General features: G+C 46.2%; 1 protein-coding gene across 5 annotated transcripts in view; it reads left to right on the top strand.

Moving 5' to 3' along the window:
* The first annotated feature begins 527 nt into the window (after nt 1-527).
* The window catches only part of TRAF3IP3 (TRAF3 interacting protein 3), a 15,598-nt gene continuing 3,899 nt past the window's right edge, over nt 528-12,226 (top strand). For 2 of the 5 annotated variants that reach the window (XM_015566157.1, XM_006767172.2), the window contains exons 1-7: nt 672-845; nt 936-1,031; nt 6,788-6,859; nt 8,913-9,053; nt 9,165-9,302; nt 10,478-10,613; nt 11,182-11,244. In XM_015566157.1, coding sequence (XP_015421643.1) covers nt 972-1,031; nt 6,788-6,859; nt 8,913-9,053; nt 9,165-9,302; nt 10,478-10,613; nt 11,182-11,244 — 610 coding nt within the window. In that variant the 5' untranslated portion in view covers nt 672-845; nt 936-971. Of the gene's footprint in view, nt 551-671; nt 846-935; nt 1,032-5,020; nt 5,180-6,787; nt 6,860-8,912; nt 9,054-9,164; nt 9,303-10,477; nt 10,614-11,181; nt 11,245-12,226 lie in introns of those variants that run through there. The other 3 variants (XM_015566156.1, XM_015566159.1, XM_006767171.2) reach the window with 3 other exon arrangements.

The following is a 12,226-nucleotide window of genomic DNA, read 5'->3' as shown; positions in this document are numbered from 1 at the left end:
TTGAGAAAAAGCAAAAGCTCACACCATTAGCATCCATATGCCCACATTTCTCATGTGGTAAGTATATCTACCACTGTAGGTATTCATTTGTATAATTGTATAATGAATGAACTAATTCTTATCTGGTTTGGCTCAGTGAATAGAGTGCCAGCCTATGGACTGAAGGGCCCCAGGATTGATTCCTGGTCAGGGCACATGTCCAGGTTGCAGGCTCAGTCCCCTGAAGGAATGTGCAGGAGGCAGCCAATCAATGATTCTCTCTCATCATTGATGTTTCTATCTATCCCTCCCCTTCCTCTCTGAAACCAAAAAAAATGTATTTTTTTTTAAAAAAAAGAGGAATTGTTTCTATCTCTCCCTCTCCTTCCTCTCTAAAACCAAAAAAAATGTGTTTTTTTTTTTAAAAAAAAAAGATCTTCCCACCCTATTGGCCTTTCAAAAGAGAATAGAGAGGGAATCAGCCCACCACCTCCTGTTAGTTTCTTTGCCCCATTGTCATTTTGTTATTATTTTTTCTCTTCCCAGTTGTGGAGTTGCGGTTCTAGACAAGGTAAGAAAATCCTTACCTTGGAAGGGTTGAATCAGATGGTATATAAGCTGCTCCAAACTCTGGTATTCTGAGATCCCATGAGAAACTCCACTGGGATGGAGGGGCGCCTTCTCCCTGGATGAGCATAGACGTGAGGGGCTGGGGGGACTTTGTCTGAACCAAAGAAGAAAGTTTATTCTGCACGAGTCAACCCCAGCTCTGGTTCCATGTTCCGGGACTTCAGGAGAACTAGAGTCTTCTTGACTACCCTTTCCTTTCTCTCTAGGAAATCATCCAGCTTTCTGAGTACCTCAAAGTAAGTAATGTGAACTCTCCCCTCAACTCCTCCACCTATGTCCTCTCTCCTGCGCCAGGTTAATCTTACCCTCTTGCATTCTGCTCCCAGGAGGCCCTACAAAGAGAGCTGGTTCTAAAACAGAAAATGGTGATTCTTCAAGACCTACTGTCCACCCTGATCAGAGCCTCTGACAGTTCCTGGAAGGTAAGAGAAATGAAACCTCTGTCTGGACAAAGCTCATCAGCTTCTACGTTTGCCCATCTCCTTCTCCTTTCCATACCTTCCCTACCGAGTATGGTGTGTGTGTTTTTCTCACTACTGTAGAGGCAGGAGGTAGAGAATGATGCTAAGACCTAGAAGTCAAACAGCAAATAGATGGTCATAGTAAATATATGGGATGGCTCAAAATCCAGGACCATGAGGGCTACACACCCAGGGAGGACCCAGAAGCAAAAGGGGCAAGAATCCCTAGTTTTTAATTTGTTGGAACGAGGGAGATTCCAATACAGTTAATATTACTAACTGTGGTAAATGCCAATTATTTTTGTATGGCACTCATAACCAATATGAACTCCCAGCTGGCATGCACCTACTGCTCAGCCCAGACGGGAATGTGAGAGTGGGAAAGAACCTCAGAGGTCATCCAGTCTGTCTCATTTTGCCCACAAGGAAACTGAGTGTCAGAGAGGTCAAGTGACTCGTCCAAAGTCACACTGCTGGTTAGAGGCAGGACTGAAACTAAAATGTAGATCTCCTGATTTCAGCCCATTCATTCAACGAATATTCATAGGCCATGTTCTCTGTACCGAGCATTAGAAATAGTGAGATTAATTACACAGGGTTCCTGCTTTCAGAGAGCGTGTGGTTTTGTCAGGGAGTCAGATGCCTAAACAATGAAGAGATATGAGAAATAAATGTTTCAGCCCTAACCAGTTTGGCTCAGCGGACAGAGCGTCGGCCTGTGGACTGAAGGGTCCCAGGTTTGATTCCAGTCAATGGCATATGCCTGGGTTGTGGGCTCGATACCCAATAGGGGGTGTGCAGGAGGCAGTCAATCAATGACTCTCATCATTGATGTTTCTATCTCTCCCTTCCTCCCTGAAATCAATAAAAATATATTCTGTTAAAAAAGAAATGTTTTCAGGATATAGTAATATATAAGAAGGAATGATTAACTCTAAAGAAGATGAGAACCAAGGAAATAGTTATAGTAATGTAAATATTTTCCAGGCTAACGTGGAAGAAGGAACTATATTCCAGGCAGGGGATATGGCACAGGCAAAGACCGAGAGGAATAATATAGTCTAGTGCAATGAGTCACCAACGTTTTAATCTCAGGACCCCTTTATACTCTTTAAAAAAAAATACCATAAAACTCCCCCCTCAAAAAAATTTTATATTTGCCATGTTGAAATTTACCATATTAGAAATTAAAACAGGAATCTTAAAAATATATATTAATTTTAAAATAACAATAGTAAATCCATTACATGTTAACCTAAACTTTATATTTTTAGGAAAAATAGGTATATTTTTAAAAAATAGTAATAGGAATACCATTGCTTTAAACTTTTGCAAATCTTTTTTTAATGTCTGGCTAAACAGAAGACAGCTCCATTCTCAGATTTGATTCTGCAATCTGTTGCAAAACATTGTTCTGGTCGAAGCATATGAGGAAAATCTGACCTCAAACCGATCTGTAGTTAGAAAAGGGAAGACCTCGCTTGAAAAGGTCTCAGGGATTCCCAGGGCTCCTCAGATCCCCCGTGGAAACCCCTAGACACGTGTGTTTAGGGAGCTACCAGCAGTTTGACACCATCAGAGCGTAAAGCAACGAAAGAAGTGCAAAGAAAGAAGCCACACCCTCAAGGGCCTCTGTGACCATCTAGCCCACCGCGCAGATGGCTTCTGCTTAGACAGAGAGAGGAAATGGAGGGCGTGGAACCAAACTGAGATGTTGGCAGTGATGTAAGAAAGATTTCCTAAGCTCAGCCCTCCCTCCTCGCATCCCTCGTTGTGCCTGGGTTTAGGCATCTATGTTCCTGATTAAGGAAGTCCTTTCCATCCAGAGACGAGGAGTCTGGGGCAGACAGCTGTGCAGGCCAGAAGGTTTCCAGGGCTGAGCTACATTGAGATGTTTCTCTCTTTTACTCAACAGACAGTTGATAAGTTCCCACAAAGTGCTGGGCCCTGTGCTACCAGGAAAAATGAGGAGCGAGGTCTTTGAGGCTGAGGAGCTCACACTCAGCGGGGAAGGGAGAGATGTGTCATGAACAACTAGCACAACGTGACAAAGCTGTAACAGCGGGGTCTACAAAGTGGCCCAACGAAAAGAGAAGAGAGCCAGTATTCGGCCTGAGGTGGAATAGGGTAGGTTCTGAAGGACAGGGACCATTTGAGCTGGGTCCTGGAGGATGCAGGGGAGTTTACCAGGACAAAAGTGGCAATGATGATGGGGCAGAAAAAGCAGAAGGGCAAAGAAACCAGAATGGTTGTAGGCCTAGGTATGACAAAGCTGTGGGTGTAGCAGAGTGTGAAATGAAGAGATCATGTCAGAGTCGTTCCAAAGATAAGACCAGAAATGACCTCAGACAAGTCTCTAGAATTATGACCGATACACTTTTTCTGTTGAACATAGTATCTCAAACTTAAATAAAGTATGGACTCCACTTTAGAGGGAAAATACAGATATCTCAGATCCAAGAGATTGCATGTTATCTCCAGTTTGGGAAACACTGCTATAGACAATAAGCAGGACAGCAATGGTACGATGCTTTATTCAGGTTTAAAGGCTTAGAGTGTCACCCTGGCCAGTTTGCTCAGTGGTTAGAGCGTCAGCCCACAGACCAAAGGGTCGTGGGTTTGATTCCCAGTCAAAGGCACGTATCTTTTTTTTTTTAATATATTTTATTAATTTTTTACAGAGAGGAAGGGAGAGAGATAGAGAGTTAGAAACATCGATGAGAGAGAGACATCGATCAGCTGCCTCCTGCACATCTCCTACTGGGACTGTGCCCGCAACCCAGGTACATGCCCTTGACCGGAATTGAACCTGGGACCTTTCAGTTCGCAGGCCGACGCTCTATCCACTGAACCAAACCGGTTTCGGCCAAAGGCACGTATCTTGGTTGCAGGCTCCATCCCAGGCCCTAGTCAGGGCCTGAGCAGGAGACAACCAATCTATGTGTCTTAAATCCATGTTTCTCTCTCTTCCTCTCTCTTCCTCTCCTCCCTCCCCTCCACTTGCTCTGAAAAAAAAGAAATCAATGGAAAAAGTATCCTTGGGTTAGGATTTAAAAAATAAGTCCTACAGTGCCTGGTCCATCCTTAGAAGGAGCTCAATCAGTAGCTCCAGAACTGAATGGAAAGTGAGTGATGAGATCTGTGTTTTAAAAGGTTCTCTGACAACAGTGGGGACCCTGGCTCGGATAGGTGTGCGGGTAGAGAGCACTTACGATATCCCAGGTAGAACACAATCAGAGCTGGAAGGACAGCAAGCCCCGTGGGAATGGGGAGGAGGTGTTAAGAGACATTTTCGAGGTAGACTATGGGGGCAGTTTCACACCACACACTCCAGCAGGTGAGCAGAAGTTCCCCTGGCTGTGGTTTCTCCCTCCTTCTTCCTGCCCCTCCCACTGTTCACCCTCCCCTTCTTCCTCCTCCCCATCAACCCCCTCGTTTCCTGTTTTTAAGGAAAATAGTCTCAGACTTTTCAATAAAGACTTTTCAGTTTCTTTTCCCCAAAAACAAGGCAATTCAACCTTCTCCCCCTCCCATGGAAGCCTCAACCTCAGTGAAAGGTGAATTTGGGAAAAATAACTGATGTGGCCGGAACAGGACATTCAGCCCAGTTCAGGCCTTTCTTTCTCCCATTTGGTCTCTCTGATTTGAATCCCCAACTTCAAATGCAGAGATGCTCACAGCCAACTCTGGTAGAACCCCAAGGATCAGCTCCCTCTGCGGCCTCCAACCTCCATGGACTCTGGGCCTTTGAGATGCATAGGTCCTAGGGCACCACCAGAGTCCTAAGCTGGGGACAACCTGCAGAGCAAAAGCAGTTCGGGCAGGAAAGCCAGTGCTCAGAATTGGGCAATAAAAAAAAACAGGAGTGGGGCACAAGGGGGTTTTTAAGTTCCGCAAAGTAGAAATGAGATCTTGAGATGACAGCGAGGCAGGGGATTGGCTGCAAGTCCTAAGCCACTTCTGCGAGAGCAGAGTCGAGCTGGGGGCTGGCGCTTCTGCGGTGAGGAGCTGGGGCTGGGGCTTCTGCGGTGAGGTGCTAGCGTGCCTGGAGAACCGAGGCAGGGGAGAGCCACGTAGAAGCAGGAGCTGAAGCCCTAGACCAGCACCAGGTGGGTATGGCCTCCACCCTGCCCCTTCTCCAAATGGGGGTGCTGTACTCCCTGAGCCCTGGGCTCCAGGGGTGTGACTGCCCCAAAAAGTCCACAACAGGCCTGTAACAAGTGCTCTCCCCACATCCTATATACCACTGGGCTTCGTGTGGGGCGAGCTGGGGCTCAGACCAGGAAACTCCATGCCCCATTTGCAACAACTTGGCTGCCACTGCCCTGCCTGCCTTGGGGAGTCTGTGCAGAGCTGTAGGCAAGAGAGTTTTTTTAAATCCAAGGCTTGAGTAGCCCTTTATCCCCCCCGCAGGGGGTTATGCTGAATTGTATCACATTGCAAGATGAATAGAAACGTAATCTGGGGTCTGGCTAAAATACAAAAACAGTTGGAAGAGGTAAAATATTGAATTGGAACCATAGTAAGGGAGGAGAGAGGAGCTACTGAAAAAGGGTAGGACACTGGGGAAAATGTAAGAATATTGCCTGGGGTTGGTCTGTTTTCTTCCCAAACTCTAGCAAAATAAACCTTAAACTCAGTGGGTTTGATTGCAATCTGCAGAGTGAGAGTTCAGGCAAAGGAAAATGCTCAGAGTCGGAAGATCTGAAGCAGGAGATGAGGGTGTGGAGGGAGTGGATTTCAGGACCTGTGCTTTGACAATGAACAGGCCACTCTGGGGAATGCAGCCCTGTAACCAGCTATTCTGGAGCCCAGAACAGTGGCGGTCTTTGTCCATCTCTGTTATCTGTCCCAAAGCCCTGTGGCTATTGTACGGGCAAAATCCCTGACTCTCAGCTCTCACACGAGAGACATTAGAAAAAACATCAATAGCAGGAGACACTTTTGCAAGGCCAGCTGAGTAATACAGGAAGCAGAAAGGGTGGGGGCGGCCCCTGGCTCCCCTGGTTAGAAGAATCAGCCAAACAGGAGCTGTGAGATACCACTTCCTGCCTACCCCAGGTGCCCCCCACCCCGGAAACTCCCTGAGGGGGGCCAGCCTCAAAACAGAGTCCCCTCCTCGGCCCCAGGCTATTGTGGACTGGAAACCGTTGGGGGCATTGGAAATGCACCTGAGAGGAGCTGGGGCACCTCAGGCCTGAGGAGGAACAGGCCTCACAAGTGTCCCACAGGGCCTGGCACAATTCAGCACACAACAAGGGGTAAGAAAGAGAATGTATACTCCCCCTAGGAGGGGAGTCCCCTCTACTTTAGAAGTAAAGGTCCATGTACAAGACTGAGAGAAGGTGAGGAGTACAGAAGTGCCCAACAGACAAGGAGAGAGGTAATGAGGGCAGGAAAGGACAGCTTAGAAGCTTTCCCTCAAGGGGACCCTGCTACGATCCCTGAGCCATTTGATAGAGAACCTCAAAGTAGAGAGAGGACTTTGGGGGTCAGTCTGATTCTTCCTTCTCCTATTCCAGAAAAAAAGGAATAGATCCTCTTCTTCCAAAAAATCCTTTGTCATCTTTCCTCCTCCCTACTTCTTGAAAGAGTTGTTTGCCAAACATTGAGCATAGACCATGTTCTAATCTAGACAGTAGGCTGGGAATACAGAACAAAACACCATGTACACTATATTTTGGCCCAACCTCTTTTATTCATCCCATCTCTTCCAGGGACAGCTTAATGAAGACAAATTGAAGGGCAAACTGAGATCCTTAGAAAACCAGCTGTACACCTGTACCCAGGTAAGCATTCTGGAGAAACACTTCTAGCCCAGGAATCTAGAATTAAAGGAGAATGCTTGAATCCCAATCTTACGCTCTAGAAATGCCACCTGATAGAGTTTAAGGCACACACTCCTACTCACCCAGTTCTGGCTTTGCCATTTTCACTTTGATCCCCAATATACCTACCATATGTCCACATTCTAGCTCTCTCCTCCTCTCCCTTTCTCCCAGTGCCCTTCACTTTGTACCCTGGGAAGGAATCCCAGCACCAAGCACTTTGCCAGCTCCAGGGCAACCTTGAGAATACCTGGAGCTCTAGGGAGGAGCCTTAGTAAAGATTCACACCACCCGACTAGGCCCACACAGGTCCTAATTTTTGAACAGATGAGTTGAATGTCATAATGAAATTTTGCAAAATTCTTTTCATTCCATGGGCAACTTTCATCTTGTAGCAACCTGCAGAGAATGTTGTAAGGCTGTGACTCTTGGCTTCCCTGTGACATTGTTATCCAGCTTCAGTAATCTCTTGATTGGCCTGATCTTGGATTACAAGAGATAGAAAGAACCCAGCTCTCACTCTTAAGAAGCGATGTGTTTCTGATAAGTAGGGACATGTCTAATAAGAGAATGAGTTGGAGCAGAAAGACTGCTCCTATCTGGAGTTAAGGAGATGAGGTGGACCTAGCCACACAGTTGGAGTCTTGCAGAAAAGTTTCTAGAAGAGTCTATAGATTTGCTGACCCACAACTTTAATTTTTCAGTATGACCTCTTTTGTCAGACTCTAAATTATGCCAACCAAGCTCATAAGAGACCAACATATAATCCAGAATGCCAATGAATTCATGTTCAATGGAGGATAAAGCTGTCCAGTGACCAGCACAGTTAAGTCCAATCATTGGGACACACCCATGTATGACCTCAACCAATAATTCCTGGAGATGCTTTCTAATGAAAATTCTAAGGATACAAGACCCATTCACATTTAAATCCCAATTTTCAGATGATTCCAAAGCTAAATGGGAATGATTTCATATTGATCCCTTAAATTTGCCTTAACTAAGTTACTGCTTACCCAGTGGGTAATCCAGATTTGACAATAACAGCTACCTGTGTTCCCCAAAATCACAGAGCATAAAGATGAAAGGCATGGGGCCCTGCCTGTGCAGTTCAGTAGTTTGGAGCGTCGTCCCGTACATCAAAAGGCTGTGGGTAGAGTGGAAAGATAGAGACATGCAGGGGGTACTGTGTGAACACTAAGAAAAGCTACCTAACCCATGATGTTGGGGGCTAAGGGTAAGATTTATCAGAACTTACATGATTCTTGGGTTAAATCTTGAGCATGAGTAGAAGTTAACCAGGTGAAAAGGGTGGATAAGGATGCTCCAGGCAGAAGCAGTTTCATGGGCAAAGGCAATGGCCAGAAAGTCCAGTGCTTAGGAAATCTGCAAGCAGTTCCGCTGGGGTGGAGAAGGCACAGAATGAAAGCCCGGGCCTATTAAGTAGGAACCATGCCGAGGAATTTGGACCTGGTCCTTAGGACGCTGGGAATCCACTGAGAGATTGAAGCAGGTTGTGTGACAGGATCAGATTTGCTTTTTAGAAAGGACCTTGTAGCTGCAGCACTGAAAGAGTTTGCATTAATTCATATAATATTATTAGAGTCTGAACTAAGGGGGTGGTCATAGGGATAGAGATGAGACAGGTGTGAGCTGTAAAGGAGCTTGACTTGACAAGGGTTGATGACCAACTGAATCCTGGGAGAAAGTAAGAGAGACTGAAAGGTGACTCCCAGGTTTAGAGCTTGGGAGGCTGGATGGGTGATCATGCTGGTCACTGAGATATGGGAAGCCGAGAGAAAGGAGCAGATTTAGAAAGATTTGCCAAGGGCCCTGTTTGTTATCTCCTTGCACATCACCTGAGGGACTTACCCTGCCCAGCTCTCCCCAGGAAGAAAAGCTCCACCAGATCACTGCCCTGCAGGCAAATTCTTTCTTTTCATTTCTGTACCCCAGCTCAGGATTGGCACACAGAAGTTCAATGTGTACTTGTTGAATTGCATCACATTTACAGAAATATTCCCCTTGGGGAATGAAAAAGGTGCTGATGGAGATGGAAGACCAGAAAAACAGCTATGAGCAGAAAGCCAAAGAGTCGCTGCAGAAAGTGCTGGAGGAGAAAATGAGCGCAGAGCAGCAGCTGCAGAGCACGCAGGTGCGGAGCTGCTGGGTAGTTCTGGCCACTGGGGGCCCGGGGCGGCTCTGGGGGTCAGGGGCACAACTCCAGGGAGCCCAAGGTACCACCCTCTCCCTTGCTCTCCCTCAGCGGTCCCTGGCTCTGGCTGAGCAAAAATGTGAAGAGTGGAGGAGCCAGTACGAGGCTCTGAAGGAGGACTGGAGGACCCTGGGGACCCGGCACAGAGAGCTGGAGAGCCAGCTCCACGTGCTTCAGTCCAAACTGCAGGTACCAGCCCCTGGAGGTGGGGAGGTGGGAGAGGAGGCGGGGCTTAGGGGGAGGAGGGCTGGTGACAGCAGTGATGAGAGAAGCTGCTCCTGGATTGGGGGCCCCAAAGGCCGTTGACAGCATCTGGTTTTCAGCTCCTCACTCACGGCCCGCTTCGAACCAGACTCACTGTTTTGGCTCTGAAATCTAATTTTGAGTTTAGCCAGGACGTTTGCACTGCCCATGCAGACAAACTAAGTGTCCATTGGAATGACACCATCCAAATGCAAAGGGCTGAAATATTCAGCAGCCTACTGTCAGATCCCAACCCAACCTCTGCGCCCATCCCAGTACAGCACCAGTTCAGAAATGCCCTCTACTGGCACAGAACAAATGCCATGAGTTTACTTATAGGCTGGTAGTAACATCTCCTGCCACATCCCTGGCATTCTCAAGGGTACTATCATTCTGATCTGCGTTATCTTGGAGAAGTTAACCAACCTCAAGCCTCAGTTTCTTCATCTCAAAAATAAGCAGCTATATCATAGGGTGGCTCTGAGAGTTAAGTGATGTGATCCAGGCAAAGCACTTAATACAATACCTGGTACATATAAGCCCTCATTAATATTAGCTATTATTTTCCATAGATTTTTCTTACTTGGTTTGGAATTGTGAGGACCCATCTCAAAAGGTTTATCTTTCTAATTTTCCTGAAGCGGGGATCTGAATGCAGTTCATTTGATAAGAGTTCACTTATCAAATGAATGAATCTACTGACCATGCATTGCATCCATATCTCAAATCACCTATAAGGTGACTTTACAAATCTTTTTCTTGTTAACCTTAATTCTTTGTGAAAATGACACTACCAAAAAAAATTGATAATGCTAGAATGAAATGCAAAGATAATGTGAAGACATCTAGAAAAATGATGATCTGGTATTCCTGAATTTGGACATTTACCCAAATGAGTCCCTTGTGAATATTAAAAAAAAAAAATCGAATGCATTATTGTAATAAAAGGAATAGAGCAGAGCAAAGGGAAGATTTTTTTTAAGTCCCTATTTTCCTATTTCCCTAGTATTCCTCTCTAAAATTCTACACTCTCCTGTAATTTTCCTCTTCCACGGGATCAGCCCCCACCTTCCACCCTAGCACTGACCTCCTTCTGCATCCGCCCCTCTTCCTCCCTGCAGGGAGCAGACAGTAGAGACTTGCAGATGAACCAGGCTCTGCAACTTCTGGAGAATGAGCACCAGGAACTGCAGGCCAAGATTGAGTGCCTACAGGGAGACAGGGACCTGTGCAGCTCGGACACCCAGCACCTACAAGGTACCCCTCTTCTCAGGGGCCTCTGGCCGAGTGAGACCAGCGAAAGAAGCTGGATGGAGAAAAGGGCTTCACCCGGTCTTTCATTGGTTTGTTTGGTTGGCTTTAAGATTCCATTGTACTTTGAGGGAAAAGCAAGACTGCTTTAATCATCCATGACTGAAAACTGATTTTTCAGCCCTAGCGCATCTTGGAGTATCAGCTCTTTTCCAGCCCATCCCTCTGGGCCAGACCACAGCTGCTCCACATCAGTCACATGTGTCCAGGCCACATTCCTGATTTGAAAGGGAAAGGCCAGTTGAAAGGTTTCTGAGCAGTCCGCTGAGAGAGGACCAAACTGTGGGCAAATACAACACTTAACTCACTCCATTTGCTAATGCCAATGACATCCAAGGTACTTCGGTTCTGGTTTACCTCTTCAGAGCTGGGACAAGTAGAGGAAGGGCAACTTGCACTTGACACATATCAGAGGCCACGGACAAGGCAGTACCTATGAGGAATTTCCATCCTCGGGTGTCGAGTGCATTAACCTTGGGTCCTTCTGTTTTGGTTTGTATTATTTCATTTTTAGATCAACTAAAGAGGTCCGAGGAGGAGAAACTCGCCCTGGTGACCCAAGTACAGCAGTTGCAGAGTAAGTGCCCTTTCCAGATTCGAAAAGTAGCACAGCTGGCCTTTCGGTGTTTGTCCAGAGGGGGGTTGGGGTCCCGTCTTTGGCAGCTCCCCGACCTCTGACAGCCCTGTTCCATGAAGTGAGGTCATTTACGTAGCTCTTCACACGTGATAGATTAGCCTGTCCTTTCTGTTCTTTTCTGCCCTTTTCCTTCCATGCCAGTGACAACCACCTGCATTTCCCCCCAGAACTACAGGTTTTTTTAAAGTGTTAAGTTTTCGAAGGTAGTTCTTATTTTGTATATTCTCTTTATGTACATGAATATGTCACATAGATCTTGGTCACTAGAATGGTTCAGAAAATGAGCTCACTCTACACATGCCACTTCAACACTCCATGTTGGGGCCAAAGAGGGGAAGGGAATTTTCATAAAGAAGAGTAGACAATTTCTGAGAAGCTAGAGAAACTGATTCCATTAATACAGCGGTTCTCCAGAGCAGGTGCTGAGTGGGCAAGAAGTCACTTGAAAATCACTTATGTATTCAATACATATGGCATGAGCCCCTTCCAAGTGCCGGCCACTCTAGCTATACACACAGAGGATACAGTAATGAACATAACTGATACGGTTCCTTCCCTCGCGAAGCTGACATTCTAAGTGAGCTCTGGAGTAAAGTATGGAGTTTCTATGAGCAAGTGTGTCAGGTAGTGAGAACTGCTATGGAGAAAAATACAGCAGGCTAAAGGAAAATGTTGCTATTTTATACAGGGTCATCTGGGAAAGCCTTTTTTCTAAGGCTGCAGTTCTCAACCTATGGGTCGACAACCTGTGAGTCGCGACCCCTTTGGGGGTCAAACGACCCTTTCACAGGGGTCGCCTAAGACCATCGGAAAACACATATATAGTCACATATTGTTTTTGTGATTAATCACTATGCTTTAATTATGTTCAGTTTGTAACAATGAAAATACATCCTGCATATCAGATATTTACATTAGAATT

This window comes from Myotis davidii, unplaced genomic scaffold (assembly GCF_000327345.1).
Source record: "Myotis davidii unplaced genomic scaffold, ASM32734v1 scaffold622, whole genome shotgun sequence".
NCBI lineage: Eukaryota > Metazoa > Chordata > Mammalia > Chiroptera > Vespertilionidae > Myotis > Myotis davidii.
Note: the sequence above shows the minus strand (reverse complement) of the source record. Positions and strands in the feature narration are given on the sequence as shown.